The 19,142-nt window shown below is 32.3% G+C and overlaps 1 protein-coding gene and 1 long non-coding RNA gene across 2 annotated transcripts; both read right to left on the bottom strand.

Annotated features, from left to right (window-relative positions):
* Positions 1 to 819: 819 nt before the first annotated feature.
* LOC139487107 (uncharacterized) lies at positions 820 to 3,653 on the bottom strand. The gene is made up of 2 exons (XR_011655751.1): positions 3,548 to 3,653; positions 820 to 2,262 (listed from the first exon to the last, which is right to left on the bottom strand). It is a non-coding gene; the product is annotated as an uncharacterized lncRNA (long non-coding RNA).
* A 4,415-nt stretch (positions 3,654 to 8,068) lies between these two features.
* LOC139484359 (uncharacterized) lies at positions 8,069 to 18,716 on the bottom strand. The gene is made up of 5 exons (XM_071268096.1): positions 18,703 to 18,716; positions 17,751 to 17,978; positions 11,992 to 12,182; positions 9,368 to 9,590; positions 8,069 to 8,640 (listed from the first exon to the last, which is right to left on the bottom strand). The coding sequence occupies exons 1-4, from the start codon at positions 18,714 to 18,716 to the stop codon at positions 9,397 to 9,399; spliced, it is 627 nt and encodes a 208-aa protein (XP_071124197.1). The 3' UTR covers positions 8,069 to 8,640; positions 9,368 to 9,396.
* Between the last annotated feature and the right edge of the window lie 426 nt (positions 18,717 to 19,142).

The raw sequence follows: 19,142 nt of genomic DNA, 5'->3' as shown, positions 1-19,142 counted from the left end.
TAGTAACATAACTAGATCCTCCTAGTGGCAAATACATGGTAAGACTAGTGATTCTACTAGCTTCAAGTAACTCTACAAACATTTCCTAGTAGGAATACCTCCTTCAGCTAGTAACTTTACTAGCTATAAGTACAGGTACCCAGGTCATCCTCATGTGGTACTTTTTCGTACCTACATGCATGTAGCAATGTTACTGGAGAAAGGATTCTTTTTTATTTTGATTTGTATGCATAGTTTCATAGCAGTGCAATTTCTTATAGCTATTTCCCTATTGTACTGGTACAAAGTTCAAAATGATAAATCCATTTTTTTCAATAAGGGGGACTGCCATAAAAGGGGGCTCACTCAAGTTATAGTTCAATTTTTCACTGTATAATCAATTAAATTTTTCCAATAAAAGGGGCCCAAGGGCCCCTAAATCCATCACTCAGTAAAATCAACAGGAAGCTTCTAGGTAGCTATATGTGTTTGTGATCTTTCAATTTAGGAAACACAATGACAATAGCAATAATTGTGAAAGATATAGATACAACAATGACCGAAAGACAACTAGCAAAAACATCAGCAATAGTTCACAATATCCTCAATATGAATTGACTTAAAATGAATATTTTGGTTGCCAATGAATGCAGATAAAAATTTGTCGCATCTGTAGTGATAATTGACCTTCAATGTCAATAAAGACAAAACTATTTCTTTTCACTCCTTGTTCTTGTAGTTTTCTCTTTCACACATTCTCCTTAAATTTCCCCATGTTAGGCCTGAAAGTTTTACAGTTACCTAACTAAATTTGTCAGTGTGTGAGGTTCAGCATAATAATTTTTAAGATAAATCCTACATATTTTTTTTTTACATAAGATGCATAACATCAGAACTGTAAAATACATTTGAGTAGACAATACAAAGTAGTTGATTTCAATTATAGAAAAAGGTGTCCAACCGACAACAAACAAATAGAATGAATAGGTAAAATGTCCTCAAATTACTTCAAAGTAACCATCTAAATTCATGTTTCAAAACCATTAAAAAGCTGTACCCTAATCAATATTAACAATATTTCATACATGTATTTAGAATATTCAGTTTACAATTCTAAAGTTATTTCGATGAAAAATAATTAAAATGTCAGTTTAATAAATTATAACCAATCTAGTTATTGCACGGCCCATGTTTAAATCAATCAGCTCTCCCTGCAAAACCAAAATAAATAAACTCTCCCTCGAATATTTATTTTTAAAAAAACGAACAAAGTAAGACTTACAAAATGTATCACTTATTTTATGTCTTCCTACTTCAAAGTTTACATTTTAAAACACTTAGAAGTAAAAATAAAATTGTCAGGAAGTAAGTTTACAGATTGTACAGTTTTTAACTTTATAAAGCATGATCAATTATTTTTTTTAAAGCACTGTAAATTTTAGTTTAAGCAAACAGATCCAACTCAATGTCACCCCTCTAGAGCACCAGGATCTAAATACATTTTCACCGTTTGCTCCTACATTGATATTTTATATTATGAAACTTTGTTTTATCTTATTTTGACCTTAATAAACTTGAACAGGCCTAGGTCAAATCATGAACTGATTTTATAGTCTTAATCTATTGAATTCTAATATTGGCTTGTATCAGTTTTTAGATGAATGGAATAAGTTGACACAAAAGTTTGTTAACATTTTCACGGAACTGTCATGTATACATCAAAATTGTTTATACTATTCATGTATGTCATAGATCACAACAAAAACAAATAATCATACTTGTACTAAAACATCAATAGATATAAATATAAATGTTCATTAAATAAAACTTTTCATGCTATATGTATCTGCATTGTTACATCGAAGTTCCCAATTCTGGCTTTAACTTGACGGCCTTGGTGAGCTGTTTTGAAGCTCTCAACTGACTTGGCGCACACTATGTCTTCTTTTTGGGACAATGAATCACAGTTTTGACAAAGAATGTGTTTTTAAATTGCTCGTTTTCACAGTTTGTTGTTTCAATAGCCTTAACCAAATTTATAAATTATCACTTTCAAAGTCTACAAAGCGTGTCGGCTTGATGTTCCTTTTGGTGAAGATTGCTTGTTACCAATAATTTGTCAGGTTTGGATAGCTGGGACCATACCCTCAACCACTTTGTACGGTAATACTAGTCTTTGGTTTGTTCTTGTGAATTGCAGGTTTTCAAGTTCCAGTAAGTGTAGCATTTTGGTGGTCGATCCTTCTTGTCTAAATTTATTATCCTCTGTGATTTTTTCTGAATCTGAAATTATACAGAAATTCATAATAAAACTACATGTAGTGATGTCAATATTAATTAATATAGATTAACTAGAACTCTACTGTCAATATCTACTAATACATTGTATTTAAAAAACTATATTTCACTTTGTTTCTTATGTGTGATAGCTGAGTCATCATGTCAGACATACATAACATGTATATCAGTGGCGGATCCAGAGGGGGGGGGGGGGGGGTTCCGGGGGTTGGAACCCCCCTTTTTTTTGGCCGATAAATGCATTTGAATGGGGACATATAGTTAGAACCCCCCCCTTTATCCTGGGTTGGGAACCCCACCCTTTTTAAAATGGCTGGATCCGCACCTGTATGTAGATACACACTACATTTATGTGCTTTTTTTTTTTTAGCTTTTAATGCATTCATGTAGTATTTCAAGTAAGACATTAACAAGTGTAATATATATGCTTTAATATTACAATCTACAATTATACTGCTATACAGAGAGTTAAAATACTCGCAAAAACAATAATTATTCCAGAGCCATGTTTAAAACATACTTTTATAAATATTTTCATATTTAATTAAAAAAAAGAGTTAAGGCATCATCCCTTCTAGTCCAGTGTTAGTAAATTATCCCAAAAAACATTGGTAAATTAGGAAAAATTGGATTAGCCTTTATAAATTTTAACACTTTCTACTTTCATCCTGAAGCTAAGAGACGGCTAGCTTTTTCGAAAAGCTATTACTTGTTTGAATTAATAAAATTAACGGTACCAATTTTCTTGCACCAGATGCGCATTTCGACAATACATGTCTCTTCAGTGATACTCGTGGCCAAAATATTTGAAATCCAAAGCTTATATAAAAGATGAAGAGCTATAATCCAAAAGGTCCAAAAAGTATAGCCAAATCCGTGAAAGGAATCAGAGCTTTGCATGAGGGAGATACATTCCTTAATTTATAATAATTTCTATCATTTTGTAACAGTAAATTTTAATAACACAAAAAATCCGTATTTTCATGCCAGTACCGAAGTACTGGCTACTGGGGTGGTGATACCCTCGGGGACTAATAGTCCACCAGCAGAGGCATCGACCCAGTGGTAGTAATAAAATTAACGTTACCAATTTTCTTGCACCAGATGCGTATTTCGACAATACATTGAAATTAGAATGCATTTGTGCACTCAAGATGCAAGTGTACACCTGCATGGTGCATGTATGTCATCAAGTACATTCTGTGGTGCTTTCAAATATGTTTCTCAATTTCATATTTGATGTGAAAATATTGAAGATATACAACTGTACCATGTATTGACTGTGTTAGTTTTGGCAGGTTCATATTTTTCATTACATGGGCGCAGCCATATTAATTTCACAACGAGGCGCACTTTAATTATATAATCATAAAACGTTTCGGATTTAAGTTACGGTTTTCTGTGGTGAAATAGAAGGATAATTAATTAGTTTTCGTATTAAACATGTTAAAAAAGAAGAAAAGGTGTTAAAATTAGAATAACCAAATCTGCATCTTGTAAATCTTAACTTCAATAGATAAAGTTTGTTCCACGTGTCACAAGGTTATCTTGACCATCTTCTGTAGTACATTTTATTCTACGTGAAAGGCGATATGATGTGGTTCTTTTTTTGTGTGTAAACAAGTTAAGACGATAAAATAAAACACAAATTAGTTAAAATACTTACAGCTTTTCAATGAATCAGGCCAAAAATCACTCAGGTTCTTTATTCGTTTGATTGCGGCCATCACTTCATGTACAACAGAACTTGGCCACGCGAATATGATATCGTCCGGCGGGAAATCCTGTTACAGCTGGTTTCTGGTAATACGATGCATCCACGATAGTAAGCATACTAGTCTAATTAGTTCTTTGATAATGTACTAGGGACTTTTAATGAAGTACTAGCCAAACTAGTAATCTTTACTAGGTATTTTTTTCAGTGAAGTCAGGAATATGGCCATTGTTATATTATAGTTCGTTTCTGTGTGTATTACATTTTAAGGTTGTGTCGTTTGTTTTCTCTTATTTTTGAGTGTAAATTCACATTGCGATAAGACGTGTCACGGTACTTGTCTATCCCAAATTCATGTATTTGGTTTTGATGTTATATATATATATATATGTTATATTTGTTATTCTCGTGGTATTTTGTCTATGTGTGTTACATTTTAGTGTTATGTCGTTGTTCTCCTCTTATATTTAATGCGTTTCCTCGGTTTTGGTTTGTTACCCCGATTTTGTTTTTTGTCCATGGATTTATGAGTTTTGAACAGCGGTATACTACTGTTGCCTTTATTTACACAATATTTTAATAAAGTAGTAAGAGATTATTTGCTTCTTAAAGTGTAAGACGCAATAAAAATCGTATGCTTGCATCATCTAACCGAAATACAGATTTAATTAAGTCCTGAACATTTCGACATTTGTTTGTTTATTTTTCCAAAAAAAAACCGGTTAATAACAAATCACAAGACTAGTACATGTTAAGATCCGACTAAATACCGAACTACCGATATTGTCAGGTAAATATGCTAAATATATTACAAGTCTGGTAATTGAAGGACCATTCTTTGGAACTTTGAACATTTTAACATTGTGTTAAATCTAAATGAATCAAACACTTCTTTCATGGACATCAACCTCAGTCCGGTCTTATCGACAAATAGGGCACTTCTCGGTTTATTCGGTCATATTGAATAGGGGCAGATTTTCAAAAAGGAGGTAAAAATGGTCTTAAAATACGGGAAAAATCATTAAACAATGTTAAAACGGAAAAGTTTTGTTTTGAAACATGCATATGCTATTCCTCCGTACTATCATACTGTCTCCATCGCCTTTGAAGCAATCTGCTCCCTATTCAATATGGCCGAACTAAAAGTGAAGTGCCCTATTGACAGCTATCGTTTTTTTGCTCATCCCGTAGAAAACGGTATAATTCATATTTCTGGGTGGTATATTCAACCTTCAACTTTTATCAATTAACGAAAGGTATTACATTGTGTAGTATGATTTAGAAAACAACGAATTAGCATTTTCATTCAAAATTAAGCGCAGAAGTAAAAATTGATGGTTTATATTAATCTTAATGATTGAATCCTGAAATATCATCTGACTGTACACCAGTCAGTCTTAAATTTCTGCAATGTAATTTTCAAAAATGTTAAATCCTCTAACTGCTTTGAAGGCTATGATACATTTTTCTTGTAAAATATGATCCCTCCAAATATTATTTTATTTTAATTTAGAAACACACTGTTCAAAACCAAAATGGATGAGATATACTGGTACCGAGCATACTTATACTGTAAACAGTAATGGGTAAAGTATATAAATATGATAAAAATACGTTTTGTTTATGTGTTACATATTTGTTTTTCGTTCATTTTTTTACATAAATAAGGCCGTTAGTTTTCTCGTTTGAATTGTTTTACATTGTCTTATCGGGGACTTTTATAGCTCACTATGCGGTATGGGCTTTACTCATTGTTGAAGGCCGTACGGTGACCTATAGTTGTTAATGTCTGTGTCTTTTTGATCTTTTGTGGATAGTTGTCTCATTGGCAATCATACCACATCTTCTTTTTTATAGTTTCGTTTCCATTTCAAAGTGTTTCAAATTTTATCATACTGGTCTTTTTTGTAGGTTACAATAAGTAATGAATCAGTTTTGACATTGAAGGCCGTGATTAAGCATGTAGATTTTTACATGAACACCCTCATGTCTCTGGTAGTAAGTTGTTTCATTGACAATCATAACGTATATTTGATGTTTTTTAAACAAAACAAAAGTAAAAGGAGAGAAAAATAGTTCCTTTAAAACAAACATACTATTGAATGCTTTTGAAGGACTTCTAGTTCGTGTTTCAATTAAGCAATAATAAATATTTAATAACTTGGGCTATAGATAAAAGGATATTGACATAAGAACAATGAATACATTCATATTCAAATTTGACGATTGTAGGTGTTTATCATCGATAAGTGTATGGATCTATAAGGAGTGTTATTAGTTATATAAAGATAACTGTTAAATTTGACACATATCAGGAAAGTTCAAAATAAGCCATTGATATATTAATAACCCTAATGTATTGGCTTTTATTGGTAAAATTGGGTGAATGTGCCGTACAATAAACAATGAACAATGCAATAATGTTGGATAATCTGTAAACGGTCTATTGGTAAAATATTTCTGAGTAGTTGGAAGATGTATAGATGTCATATTGAGGATTCCTCAAGACGCCAAAATGATAATCAGATACTCCTAATACTCAAGTTCTATGCTATAATAAAAATTCATGTTGTATTTAACATCGAAATTATTCCGATCTGTCATGTTTTTTCAAGTTCGCGTACGTTTAAACGTTAAATTTTGCAGCCATTAAAAAAAATTATCATACGATATTTAACGAGAGTGACGAAGTTTTTCAGATAGGTCGTGTAGAGAGAGTTATCGTTCTTTATTCCAAAACGATGCTTCTACCATATGTGCCAGGAAAAGCTGGCATAATAATATTAATAAATACTGATAAAATCCTTCATATGTGTAACGACAAACAGGAAGAAACGATAATATTTCATATTGCAACAGAGATTTAAATAAAATTGTTTCCAACATTTTTTTGTACACACATTCTTATCAATATAAAGGAATTGTATGCGACAGTGAAAAGGTTTAGTAAATTAAAAAACCAGGTTGATCCTTCATTTTTGACATACGGAAATGAATATATACTAAGTCAGGAATATGGTAGTTGTTTACTAATCTTTGATGTGAGTTTGCCATCTTATAAAGCATTTGAATGGGGAGTTCGATATTTTCTTTTTTTTCTTTTTTAATAAACCAATACTCATTCATATAGTTCATAGAATACATCACATACATGTGACTTGCTCTCAAGTATAACCGGCTGCAAAGTACCATTAATTAAAAAGGCAGAAAACGAATGTATTACGAATTTTCATGTAACAGGCGAGACGTATTGACAGGAACATTTGTAATCCTCTTATTTATAGGATGAATATGATACAATTTGATTGTTGATTATGTTCTCTTTATTAAGTATTATATTTCCTAAATTTGAGAATACTTCAGCATACAAACATTGAACCGGATTGATTCTATTGAAAACAGTACAATTGCTACATTAATATTTAAATATGACGAAAGTAGGTGTATATAATAAATAGGAGTATGGATCAAGAAGCGTCATCAGATAAAAATTTGAGTTTCAATAAAGGGTTTTAATCTTTTGATAACATTTACTTAGTTTTTTTTTAAAGATCGACAATAGTAGTCGCAAAATTATCAATGTTACAATTTTAACCTATCTGATTGTGTGTTTTCCTCTTACAGTTGTTTTGTTCTTTAAATAAAAGGTGACTTAATGTATATGTCAATAGTAAAATAATCCACCAATGATATGCACTTGATTTCAAAAGGTTAATCTGCAATGTTGTACCATGTGATTATGTCAAACTATGGCATGAAAATATCGAGCTCCAAATCGTCACTTATCTATGCAATTCGAATAACAAATAATAAATAAACATGGTATAATAGATATAAGAAGATGTGGTTAGAGTGCCAAACTGTCAACTCTCCATCGAAGTCAAAATTTATAAAAGTATACCGTTATAGATCAAAGTTCGGTCTTCAACAAGAAGCCTGGACTCACACAAAACATCAAGGGCCCCAAAAATTACTAGTGTAAACCCATTCAGACTAGAAAACCAACGGTCTAATCTAAGAAAAAATGAGAAACACTTATGAACCACATGAATAATCATGAATATGGTTCGTGACTTTGGAAACACATATGAAAATAACTGTGTTGACATCTTGACCCTTTCAGCTTCTATCAGATGACAATAGACATTTAAACAAAATGAGTATTTATTTTCATGCATATCAGTAAAACTAGTAACATTGTCTGACTTAAGGTGGTACTCAACACCTTAACTAAAATTTATTTGGCTGTTTAATTTTCATAAAATTTTGACAAAGTATTTACTTTGACCCTTTGAAAAAAATATAAAAATTAAAAAATTTTTGAACCAAGCGTTTTATCAGAAAAATTACACTGGTTATATAGCAGTTTGACAAGCACTTATTTTGATCGTCGAGAAGCTTAATATTCCCTAAACAACACAACGTAATTAAAACGTTTAGCTGATTTTACAGAGTTATCTCCCTGTAGCATGTGTAGTGTTAGGTACCACTTTAAAACATTTGTATGATGAATTTACTTAAAACAAATCAATAATTTAACTATAAAACATAATGTTATTTCGAATTCCAGTTATTCATTGTGCGTCTCAAAAAGACTTGTTGGTACTAACTGCAATTTTCATTCTATATATAGTTCAACCTTACGAATTCTGAAACAGAAAAAAAAAAAACCAATATAATATAATTTTCTTTTTCTTAAAAATGTCGAGTTACATTTAAAAAGAGATGGCTAACCATTTTAGGTAAATATCACTACTATTATCTTTCCTCAATGTCCTTTTGGAAAAGAAATTCGGGATGATTAACTTAGTGGAATGTCTCTGTAGTTAGTTTTAGAATTTTATGCTTGGATAATCAAATGATAACAAAAGACCTAAATCACTCCTAAATATTGATTACAAGAACTGCTAAACGATTTAACAAGGGTTACATTTTCGTGATGAATGATGGAATTATCCGCTAGATTTGTGATTCTTTCTAAGGTGATATTTTAAAACCTTAAAAGTTGCTTATCATTTCATTCTCTATTTGATCATTGAATGACATACACGCAAAAGTAACATTTAAAGAAAATCAATCATATGTAACTGTATCCCAAGATTATTTATACTGATGCAATGATCTCGCTAAGTCAAGTTTTGTCAGTAAATTGCATTTTTAATAACCTAACTGCGGTATACGACACCATTCCTTAGTGTTAGAGTATATTTAAGGATTTTATTTGGATTCATGTTGGTTAATCCATAATATTTCCTGTCGTGTTTGTTGATGATGCCCTTAACATGCTTAATATAATTTTTTTTTTCGAAATGCGATTTTCTTATTTCTCTTTTCGACACAATGTTTCTTCTGCCACTGTTTTTATATAAACCTTACCCAAATCATCACAATGGTGGTGGAGTTATTTAGCTATTCGATGGTTGATCTGCAGAGTCAGTCGGTGAAGACAGTTGCTTACTAGATTGGTCAGACGCAATACATTGTGAGTAAGATGGTGGTTGAACATTTAGCATAAAACCTTGCGCAATATGTTCGTTGTTAGCTAAACTATCATTCACATTATTGTGTGTCCAGTTAACCTGGGTCTCTGTTTCTCTCACTATCAATAAAAGAAAACATATAAGTACGTTTACCAACGATTCCACTTTCAATGGCAGAAAACTTTTATCTTACCATATTCAGGAGCCTGTAATTCAGTGGTTGTCCTTTGTTATTGTGTTATATATTTGTTTTTCGTTCATTTTTTTTTACACAAATAAGGCCGTTAGTTTTCTCCTTTGAATTGTTTTACATTATCTTATCGGGGCCTTTTATAGCTCACTATGCGTTATGGGCTTTGCTCATTGTTGATGGCCGTACGGTGACCTATAGTTGTTAATGTCTGTGTCATTTTGGTCTTTTGTGGATAGTTGTCTCATTGGCAATCATACCACATCTTCTTTTTTATATATTGCTTAAACTTTAGTATGTTTTTCTATATGAATTGGATTTTAAATAAATAAGCACATTCAACTGCGGTCAACGTATATTCACCGCGCAAAACCTGGCGTGTTTTTACGTGTAGATCTATAACTTTGCAAAACTTCTCATGGAATATGGAATGTAAAACAATTACTGTCTTTTGTTTCGGTAAAAATGTGGTTTAAAATGCAGTAACTGTATAATATAGAATACTTAATTCTATCACCTTTTTTTCCTTCTTAATATTATTTGAGAGAAATACATGAAGAAGGTCTCATTGTTTCTGCTAGTCTGGTTATTCGAGAGTTATACATGTAGAAGGTCTATTGTTTCTGCGAGTCTGGTTATTCGAGTGAAATACACGTAGAAGGTATATTGTTTCTGCGAGTCTGGTTATTCGAGAGAAATACATGTAGAAGGTCTATTGTTTCTGCGAGTCTGGTAATTCGAGAGAAATTCATGTAGAAGGTCTATTGTTTCTGCAAATCTTGTTTTTCGAGTGTAATACATGTAGAAGGTCTACTGTTTCTGCGAGTCTGGTTATTCGAGAGAAATACATGTACACGTAGAAGGTCTATTGTTTCTGCGAGTCTGGTAATTCCAGAGAAATACATGTACAAGGTCTATTGTTTCAGCAGTCTGGTTATTAGAGAAAAATACACGTAGAAGGTCTATTGTTTCTGCGAGTCTACTTATTCGAGAGAAAGACATATAGGAGGTCTATTGTTTCTGCGAGTCTGGTTATTTCAGAGAAATACATGTAGATGGTCTATTGTTTCTATGAGTCTGGATATTCGAGAGAAATACATGTAGAAGGTCTATTGTTTCTGCGAGTCTGGTTATTCGGGAGAAATACATGTAGAAGGTCTATTGTTTCTGCGAGTCTGGTTATTCGAGAAAAATGTTGATAATGGTCGGTTAGAAAAAAAAGCAAAAAAAGGTAGTTCGATACTTTTGATTGTTTTTTTCTAGTTTATAATGCATGGTATTTATCGACTCGAACATTAATTAAGGCAAACTTAAGAGGGTTTGTTATGTTTTCACCACTGCATACATTTTAGGCAGATTGACAATTAAAGCTTTTGTTTTGTATTTGAATTGTGTAAGACTGATAGGCTTACAAAACATGTACATTGCATGTATGTTGTTATTTTTTAGAATATTTGAAAATATTTTTATCTTCATACATGAACGAATATTTTTTTTTTTGAAATTAGAATTGCGTCAAACTTTTATTATATAAAATGTAATTATAGATATATACATTATGTACACAGCCATGTATCACCATCATTGATGGCGATCCGATGGATACATCTGTTGTAGGGTTGTCACTGACTCAGACGTACTTATAAATATAATTATTTTCTGTGGCTGTATCTTACATTCATTTGTAGGATCCTTTACTATAGATAATTTAGCTGATCTGTAACAATAACATCTTCATGCCTTATATATCATGTACTGCAGTACGCCGCTAGATTAAAACTGACGTGGAAAGGTAACACACGGCCAGCGAAAGCTCTTTTTTTAAGAGCCCAGGTGGTCGTGTGGTCTAGCGGGACGGCTGCAGTGCAGGCAATTCGGTGTCACGATATCACAGTAGCATGGGTTCGAATCCCGGCGAGGGAAGAACCAAAAATTTGCGAAAGCAAATTTACAGATCTAACATTGTTGGGTTGATGTTTAGACGAGTTGTATATACATCATGTACACAGCCATGTATCACCATCATTGATGGCGATCCGATGGATACATCTGTTGTAGGGTTGTCACTGACTCAGACGTACTTATATATATATATATATAAAACGATGTGGTATAACTGCTAATGAGACAACTCTTCATCTAAGTCACAACATTTAAAAGTAAACCATTATAAGTTAAAGTACGGACTTCACGTGTTCAACACGGAGCCTTCGCTGACAACGAACAGCAAGATATAAAGGGCCCTCAAAACGACTAGTGTAAAACTATTCAACAAGGGAAATATGTACATAATCATATAAATACACATCTTCTTTTGTCATGAAACATACCTCCTACAGTATATACCGGATTTCCTCTGTGTTGTCCGGAATTCCTACTTATTTGCTCATTGACTGCATTGAACAGGGCATTTCGTCTTTGTTGATCACGTCTTTTTGAATGTTTTATAACAATAGAAGTTATGATTACAACTAGCACAATCACAGCCCCGCAGGCTGCAAAAATACTGACAACAATGGGTCTGTAAATCAAATAAAAAAAAATATATTGTTATTTGCATTTTCAGTATGCCTTGGAACTGTATAACCGAACCAAGACACCTCGTAAATTCTTATTTTTTTTCAAGGTCATCTGTGAATAATCCGAAGACATGTGTTGACCTTCAAACATTACTGATATCTATTAACCGGAAACATGTTTACTTTTCTAAAAGCATCAAATACATACTTTGTTAAAATTTGTATTTGATTTTTTATTGAAATGCCCATGACTAGAACATTTTTTTTCTCGTAAAGATTTATCAATGTTTGTATTAATTTTGTATCTATTCAAAATGTTTGCAAACATTTAGTCGTTATTACGCAAATCGCTATCAACATATTATACTAGGCACTTTCCTTTTGACTTCATACATCAGATACAGATAATTCTGTATATAACGCAAGGTTTGATTACGCTGCAGTTGGTCGCTCATCTCGATTATTGATTATTCAAGGAATGTAATTTCATGATTTAATTGTTATATCTGTTCGAATTGCATTAGCTACTTTTATTTGACTAACAAAAACAAGATTGATTCGACTTTATTTTGCAAACTTCACACTAAATTTGAATTATATAACATAAAGAGGAAGAACAAATCATTCATTAAAAGCTCAAATTAAATCCCTATCCTAGCTTATAGGCGAGTGACTTTAACCATAAAATTAAATTTTTAATGCACCTACCTAACACACGGCTAAATTATATATCATTTGAGAGCTACACATCTGTACTTTCTATTTTACCCGGTCGTAAAAATATCGTACGGTGCAATTTCCGTCAAATCAAGATCAAAGGCCAGGGACGAATAAGTGCATATTTTCTAAGATTTCAGGCTAGTTGCATAATATGACTTTTATATACTAAATTCACATATGCAAACAATTTAAACTTTTAGCAGAGAGTTTAACAGTCATTATTCAAATGCATTTTTTAATATTTAAAGAGTTTTTTTGACAGAGAGCAAATGTTTCTTGCAATTCGAGTAAAAGTTAACAAAATGTGTGAAAACCAAAATTTTTCTTTCTGGTGCAAATGCTAATCACTTAAAACTAAGTAAAACCCTGTAATGACTATCAAAGACGTTTTTGACATCATAAAATTTCCTAAAATTATGCTTACTTCTAATCAAACGGCAAATCATAACAACTAATACAGTTGCCCAAAATACCGCCATCTGCGAAAAAACAGCTTTTAAGGATTTCTTCCTATTCAAACATTGTATGTGGTCAAATATAAGATTTAATAAACAAATTCTTAAGAATCTGAAAAATTTAGAGTAAAAAAAATATGTGCGCAAATCATCTTATTGCTTGAAATAAAGGGGGCGAAACTAAGAGATTGCAACTACCAGACTGAAATAAACATATTTCGACTTTTCTAATTGTTTGATTTGTAGCTTCATTATAAATATTGATGTAGTGAAAAGACCTTTTATTTATTTAATGTGAAAATAAATAGAAAATAAATTGATGGAAATTGAAATTTCAAAGAATTTCAAAAAATAGTAAACACATTATAAAACTTGACTTCTTGATTGCTTAAATTGCGTTGTTCATTGTTTACATGCATTAATTCATCAAATAAGAATAATTTTGAAGAAAAAATATCCATTAATACGCAACGATTCTAGTTACAACTAGACTTCCTGAATAGCTTGAATGACTAGTTCATTTCACATACGAGGATGACTTCATGCAAGAGTTTCTGATGACGACTGAAAAGAAGCTATCATTATCTTGAAACTTCACTTTCCATCACATAAATGATGTCATCTCACTGAATAGTGCAAAATTTGTGACAATGTTGGACTCGTATTTTCCATTGAAATTGAAAATAAAAGATTCAACAGATATAGTTTACTCCATCACGTACCTTGAAATCGATGATGAGGGTTGGTTGAGAACAAGTTTTACGATGAAAGAGATGAGCATAAAACAACCCCAAAAAAAAACCCTTACTACCAAATTATAAACTTTTCATCTCTATGTAACAACATTATAGCAACGCCTGCATATCTATACTAATAAAGGAGGAAACCGATTTCATTGAGCCTCAACTTCTCTGAAATAAAGGCAACTATAGTATACCGCCATTCAATAGTCATCAATCGATTTACTAGTAACTGAAATAAATCCGGGTCACAAAGAACAAGAGGCTCTCAAGAGCCTGAATCGCTCACCTGAATTTTTTTGGTTTAATCTCTCATCAATGATTATTTTGGCTTTTCAATTTATTTAAATGTTCTTTGAATCGTCCTATTTTCTTCAAAAGCAAAAAAAAATCATTTTCTCCTATTTTCTATTTTAGCCATAGGAGCTATGTTTCTTGACATACAAGGAAATGAAATATAAAATTTATACTAGATACTCTGAAACTCTGAAACTCATTTAGCCTAAGTTTGGCTGAAATTGATACAGCAGTTTCATAAGAGAAGATTTTTTAAAGTAAGTCAACATGATGAACAAATTGTGAAAAAAGTCTTTAAAGGGCAATAACTCCTAAAGAGGTCAATTGACAATTTTGGTCAAATTGACTTATTTGTAGATCTTACTTTGCTGATCATATTTGCTGTTTACAGTTTATCTTTATCTATAATAATATTCAAGATAATGACCAAAAACTGCAAAATTTCCTTAAAATTACCAATTAAGTGGCAGCAACCCAACAATTGGATGTTTGATTCATCTGAAAATTTCAGGGCTGATACATATTGACCTAATGAACATTTTTACTCAATGTCAGATTTGCTCTTAATGCTTTCGTTTTTGAGATATAAGCCAAAAACTGCATTTGACCCCTATGTTCTATTTTAAGTAACGGCGGCCATGTTTTTTGACGGATCAAAAATCAAAGCACACACTTTGTGCAGGATAATCTAAGGAACAACCATGCTAAGTTTTAACCAAATCCATTCAGTAGTTTCAGAGGAGAAGATTTTTTAAAGTTAGCAAATATGATGAACAAATTGTGAAAAATTGTCATTAAAGGACAATAACCCCTTAAGGGGTCAATTGACAATTTTGGTTATATTAACTTATTTGTAGATCTTACTTTGCTGATCTTTTTTGCTGTTTACAGTTTATCTTTATCTATAATAATATTCAAGATAATGACCAAAAACTGCAAAATTTCCTTAAAATTACCAATTAAGTGGCAGCAACCCAACAATGGTTTGTTTGATTCATCTGAAAATTTCAGGGCTGATAGATCTTGACCTAATGAACATTTTTACTCCATGTCAGATTTGCTCTTAATGCTTTTGTTTTTGAGATATAAGCCAAAAACTGCATTTGACCCCTATGTTCTATTTTAAGTAACGGCGGCCATGTTTTTTGACGGATCAAAAATCAAAGCACACACTTTGTGCAGGATAATCTAAGGAACAACCATGCTAAGTTTTAACCAAATCCATTCAGTAGTTTCAGAGGAGAAGATTTTTTAAAGTTAGCAAATATGATGAACAAATTGTGAAAAATTGTCATTAAAGGACAATAACCCCTTAAGGGGTCAATTGACAATTTTGGTTATATTAACTTATTTGTAGATCTTACTTTGCTGATCTTTTTTGCTGTTTACAGTTTATCTTTATCTATAATAATATTCAAGATAATGACCAAAAACTGCAAAATTTCCTTAAAATTACCAATTAAGTGGCAGCAACCCAACAATTGGATGTTTGATTCATCTGAAAATTTCAGGGCTGATAGATCTTGACCTAATGAACATTTTTACCCCATGTCAGATTTGCTCTAAATGCTTTCGTTTTTGAGATATAAGCCAAAAACTGCATTTGACCCCTATGTTCTATTTTAAGTAACGGCGGCCATGTTTTTTGACGGATCAAAAATCGAAGCGCACATTTTGTGCAGGATATACTAAGGAACAATCATGTTAAGTTTCATTCAAATCCATTCAGTAGTTTCAGAGGAGAAGATGTTTGAAAAATTGTTAACGACGACGACGACGACGACGACGTCGACGACGACGACGACGGACGCCAAGTGATGAGAAAAGCTCACATGGCCTTTTAGGCCAGGTGAGCTAAAAAACTAGGAAAATGCATCAACTATAAGAGGAACACAACAATAAAACAGAAATACTGAACTGCTACAAAAACAAACGCCAACATACAAAGAAACAGATTATTCGACACCAACTGCCATATGCCTGACTTGGTACAGGACATTTGAGGAAAAATGATGGTTTGAACATGGTTTTAAACCAGAGTTCAAATGCAAAGTTGAAATCATCCCTTTGAAAATTTAATGGACTCCACTACGAGTTGGTTAACAATTATGAGATATCTGTTTCGCCAGATGACGACTGATAAGTTCCATCGACGTAACCAAATTGCCGTCATTTCTCCCGTTAATGTAACCAACCGAATAAGGCTTGGCACCGAGTTAGGAAATACATGAGCCACAAGACGGATAAAAGAGTGCCGTGGTGTAGTGGTTAGTGCATTGGACTACTAACACAAAGGTGCCTGGTTCGATTCCCGTTCCGTGATGAAAATTTCAGGGACTGAATTTTCGGATCTTCCTTGACACCATTTTTTAGTATGGTCTTAAGGAAACGATGAAAGTTCGTCAGAAGGGAACGATAAATGGCTGACCCGTGTTAAGAGAGAGCCATATCTCTTTCACGTTAAACACACCTTTGTAGATTTCGAAAAAGAGCAGGCTAATGCTGCTACAAGGCAGCACTCGCACCCGCAAAGTGGAAAGCGATTAATTTAAGTTGCAAAACTTGTTTCCCAATCCACTATAAATAAATATGTTTAAACTAAGACAGGTGTCACATGTGGAATATGATCTGCCTACCCTTTGGGAGCCAATTATGAGTTTGAAGTCCCTTTGATATATTTCGTCACTATTCAAGTAGTAAAAGGTTTTAAAATTATAGATCAGTGTAGCTAAATGTATCATGATAACGATTTGGTTCTATATATATATATATATATATCACCGTGAGCCAATTAAGTTATTTTCTGCGGATATTTGTCTTCTTGCGTTAATCTTCTTCATTTTACTTTGAGATGATTTTTTGGCCGATTTTCATTGCTGCAAGTTAATGTCTTTAAAGTAAAATAATACCAAAGGGACAATCAACATCTCAAACCATGAATCAAATAAAGTTAATTAAAGCCATGAACAAAATAAAATTAAAGTCCAAGAGACGAACAACAGTCCAAAAAACACAGTTTTAAATTTTAATAAAGTGAGAGTTTAATATTTTCATCGAAAATATTTATTATATTATCGAAAATATTTTATAATTTTCATTAAATGCATTTGCAAGGGATTAAAAGATATCACTTTATTTAAGTCTCACCATTTTTTAACAAAAACAAAATATATGATAAAGGACTGGGTTGACTGATATATTCTTTGCATATGTTACAATGTTGATATAGATATATAAGGGTCGGTTGAAAACTTCATAGTAAAAGTGGTACAGTTTAAGTCGTAAAAGGAGTTCCTATGGGATATTGCATTATCAATATTTACAGAAATGCAACCTATACATATGTATATGTACTTACTGTGAGGGTTTACTGGTGTTTGGAAAATATTGAGCAATGTAATCATATGTTGTCTGCTTTGGATAAGCTGTGAATGGTCTATAGGTAAAATATCTTTGAGAAGTTGACGACACACCTCTTGTAGCACGATATGTAATTGTTATTGTCGAGCTTCCTGTAGGGCGATTTGAAGTTGTTGTAGTCTTGCTTCCTGTAGGACGTTTTGCGGATAGTACAGTGCGGCTTCCTCTGACGAAAATAATATATATTAACCCTTACTCATATCAAATTCAGCTAATCTGTAGGAGATCAAACTTAATGTATGCAGTCGTACATTAACAAAATAATAGCTGCAATTCAACGTGTGCAATGTGACGTAATGGCAACAAACAGTCATATATAAAGACAACTGTTACAGTAGTATACCGTTGTCCGAAATTTATTAATCGATTGAGAAAAACACAATTCCGGGTTGCAAACTAAAACTGAAGAAAAACACATCAAATATAATAAAACCGCTGACCAAATAATTTGTGTAGCATTATTTAATAATCACGGAATGCGTTTTTCGCTTTTGATACGTCAAAGGAAGTAGTAAATGCCACCCACATCCTGCAGGTAAATTAGGGTAAGGCGGAGACCTGTCCAAGATTTAAGAAGGGTTTTTAATAAGATAATTGAAAGGCATTTTCGGCCCTATACAGGACCTGGGTGAAATAAGCTTTGGAACGAAAGAAAGTTTTTTTTAATCTTTTTTTTTAATTTTGTTAGATATCTTCAATAAATTATATAGATTGAGATACACTGTAAGCAAGAAAAATAACAAGCAAATAAAGATTTAAAAATAAGCTAACATGACCAATTGGAAATTCACATCTTATAGGATATATTGTCTTTTAAAGTTATTTTCTACAATTTAATGGTATTTTTTTTAAATCTTTTTATTTAACTACTGGACTAAATTAAACCAAACCTGGTCTCCATCATTTTAAGGATATCTCTATGATTTAAGCTAATTTTAGATAATTTCAAAAACCACAGTAGATAGGTCAGTGGCACAGGCTCTTGCGAACCTCTAGTTATATATTGACTCTGCCATGTTCATGTAAACACAAGACAAAAAAGGAACAGAGAAATGACAGATCAACACATCATCTACATGTACGAACCATTGATTACATCTCAGATGATTTAGATGGATGAACACATTCCCGTTTGGATTAGGGACTTTTCGTTTTGAATTTTCCTCGGAGTTCAGTATTGTTTTGTGATTTAACATTTTCCTATTTTCATTCTTCGCATTGCTTATATATCTAGAAAAATACTTACTGCCCAACAGCTTCACAGTCGTAGTCTGTAACGTCATAGGCACAATACCATTGGTAATTCATTTTACAACATTCATTAGCAAAT

This window comes from Mytilus edulis, chromosome 8 (genome assembly GCF_963676685.1).
Source record: "Mytilus edulis chromosome 8, xbMytEdul2.2, whole genome shotgun sequence".
NCBI classification, from domain to species: Eukaryota; Metazoa; Mollusca; class Bivalvia; order Mytilida; family Mytilidae; genus Mytilus; species Mytilus edulis.
The sequence above is the reverse complement of the archived record's forward strand: the minus strand, read 5'-3'. Positions and strand labels throughout refer to the sequence as shown.

Excerpts from the sequence above, each read along its gene's own strand:
- LOC139484359 (XM_071268096.1), bottom strand. Across the intron at positions 12,183-17,750 it reads AACACCAGTAAACCCTCACA|ACCCATTGTTGTCAGTATTT; the intron begins GTAAGTACATAT and ends TTTGATTTACAG. Across the intron at positions 9,591-11,991 it reads TCCGGTATATACTGTAGGAG|TGAGAGAAACAGAGACCCAG; the intron begins GTATGTTTCATG and ends TTTTATTGATAG.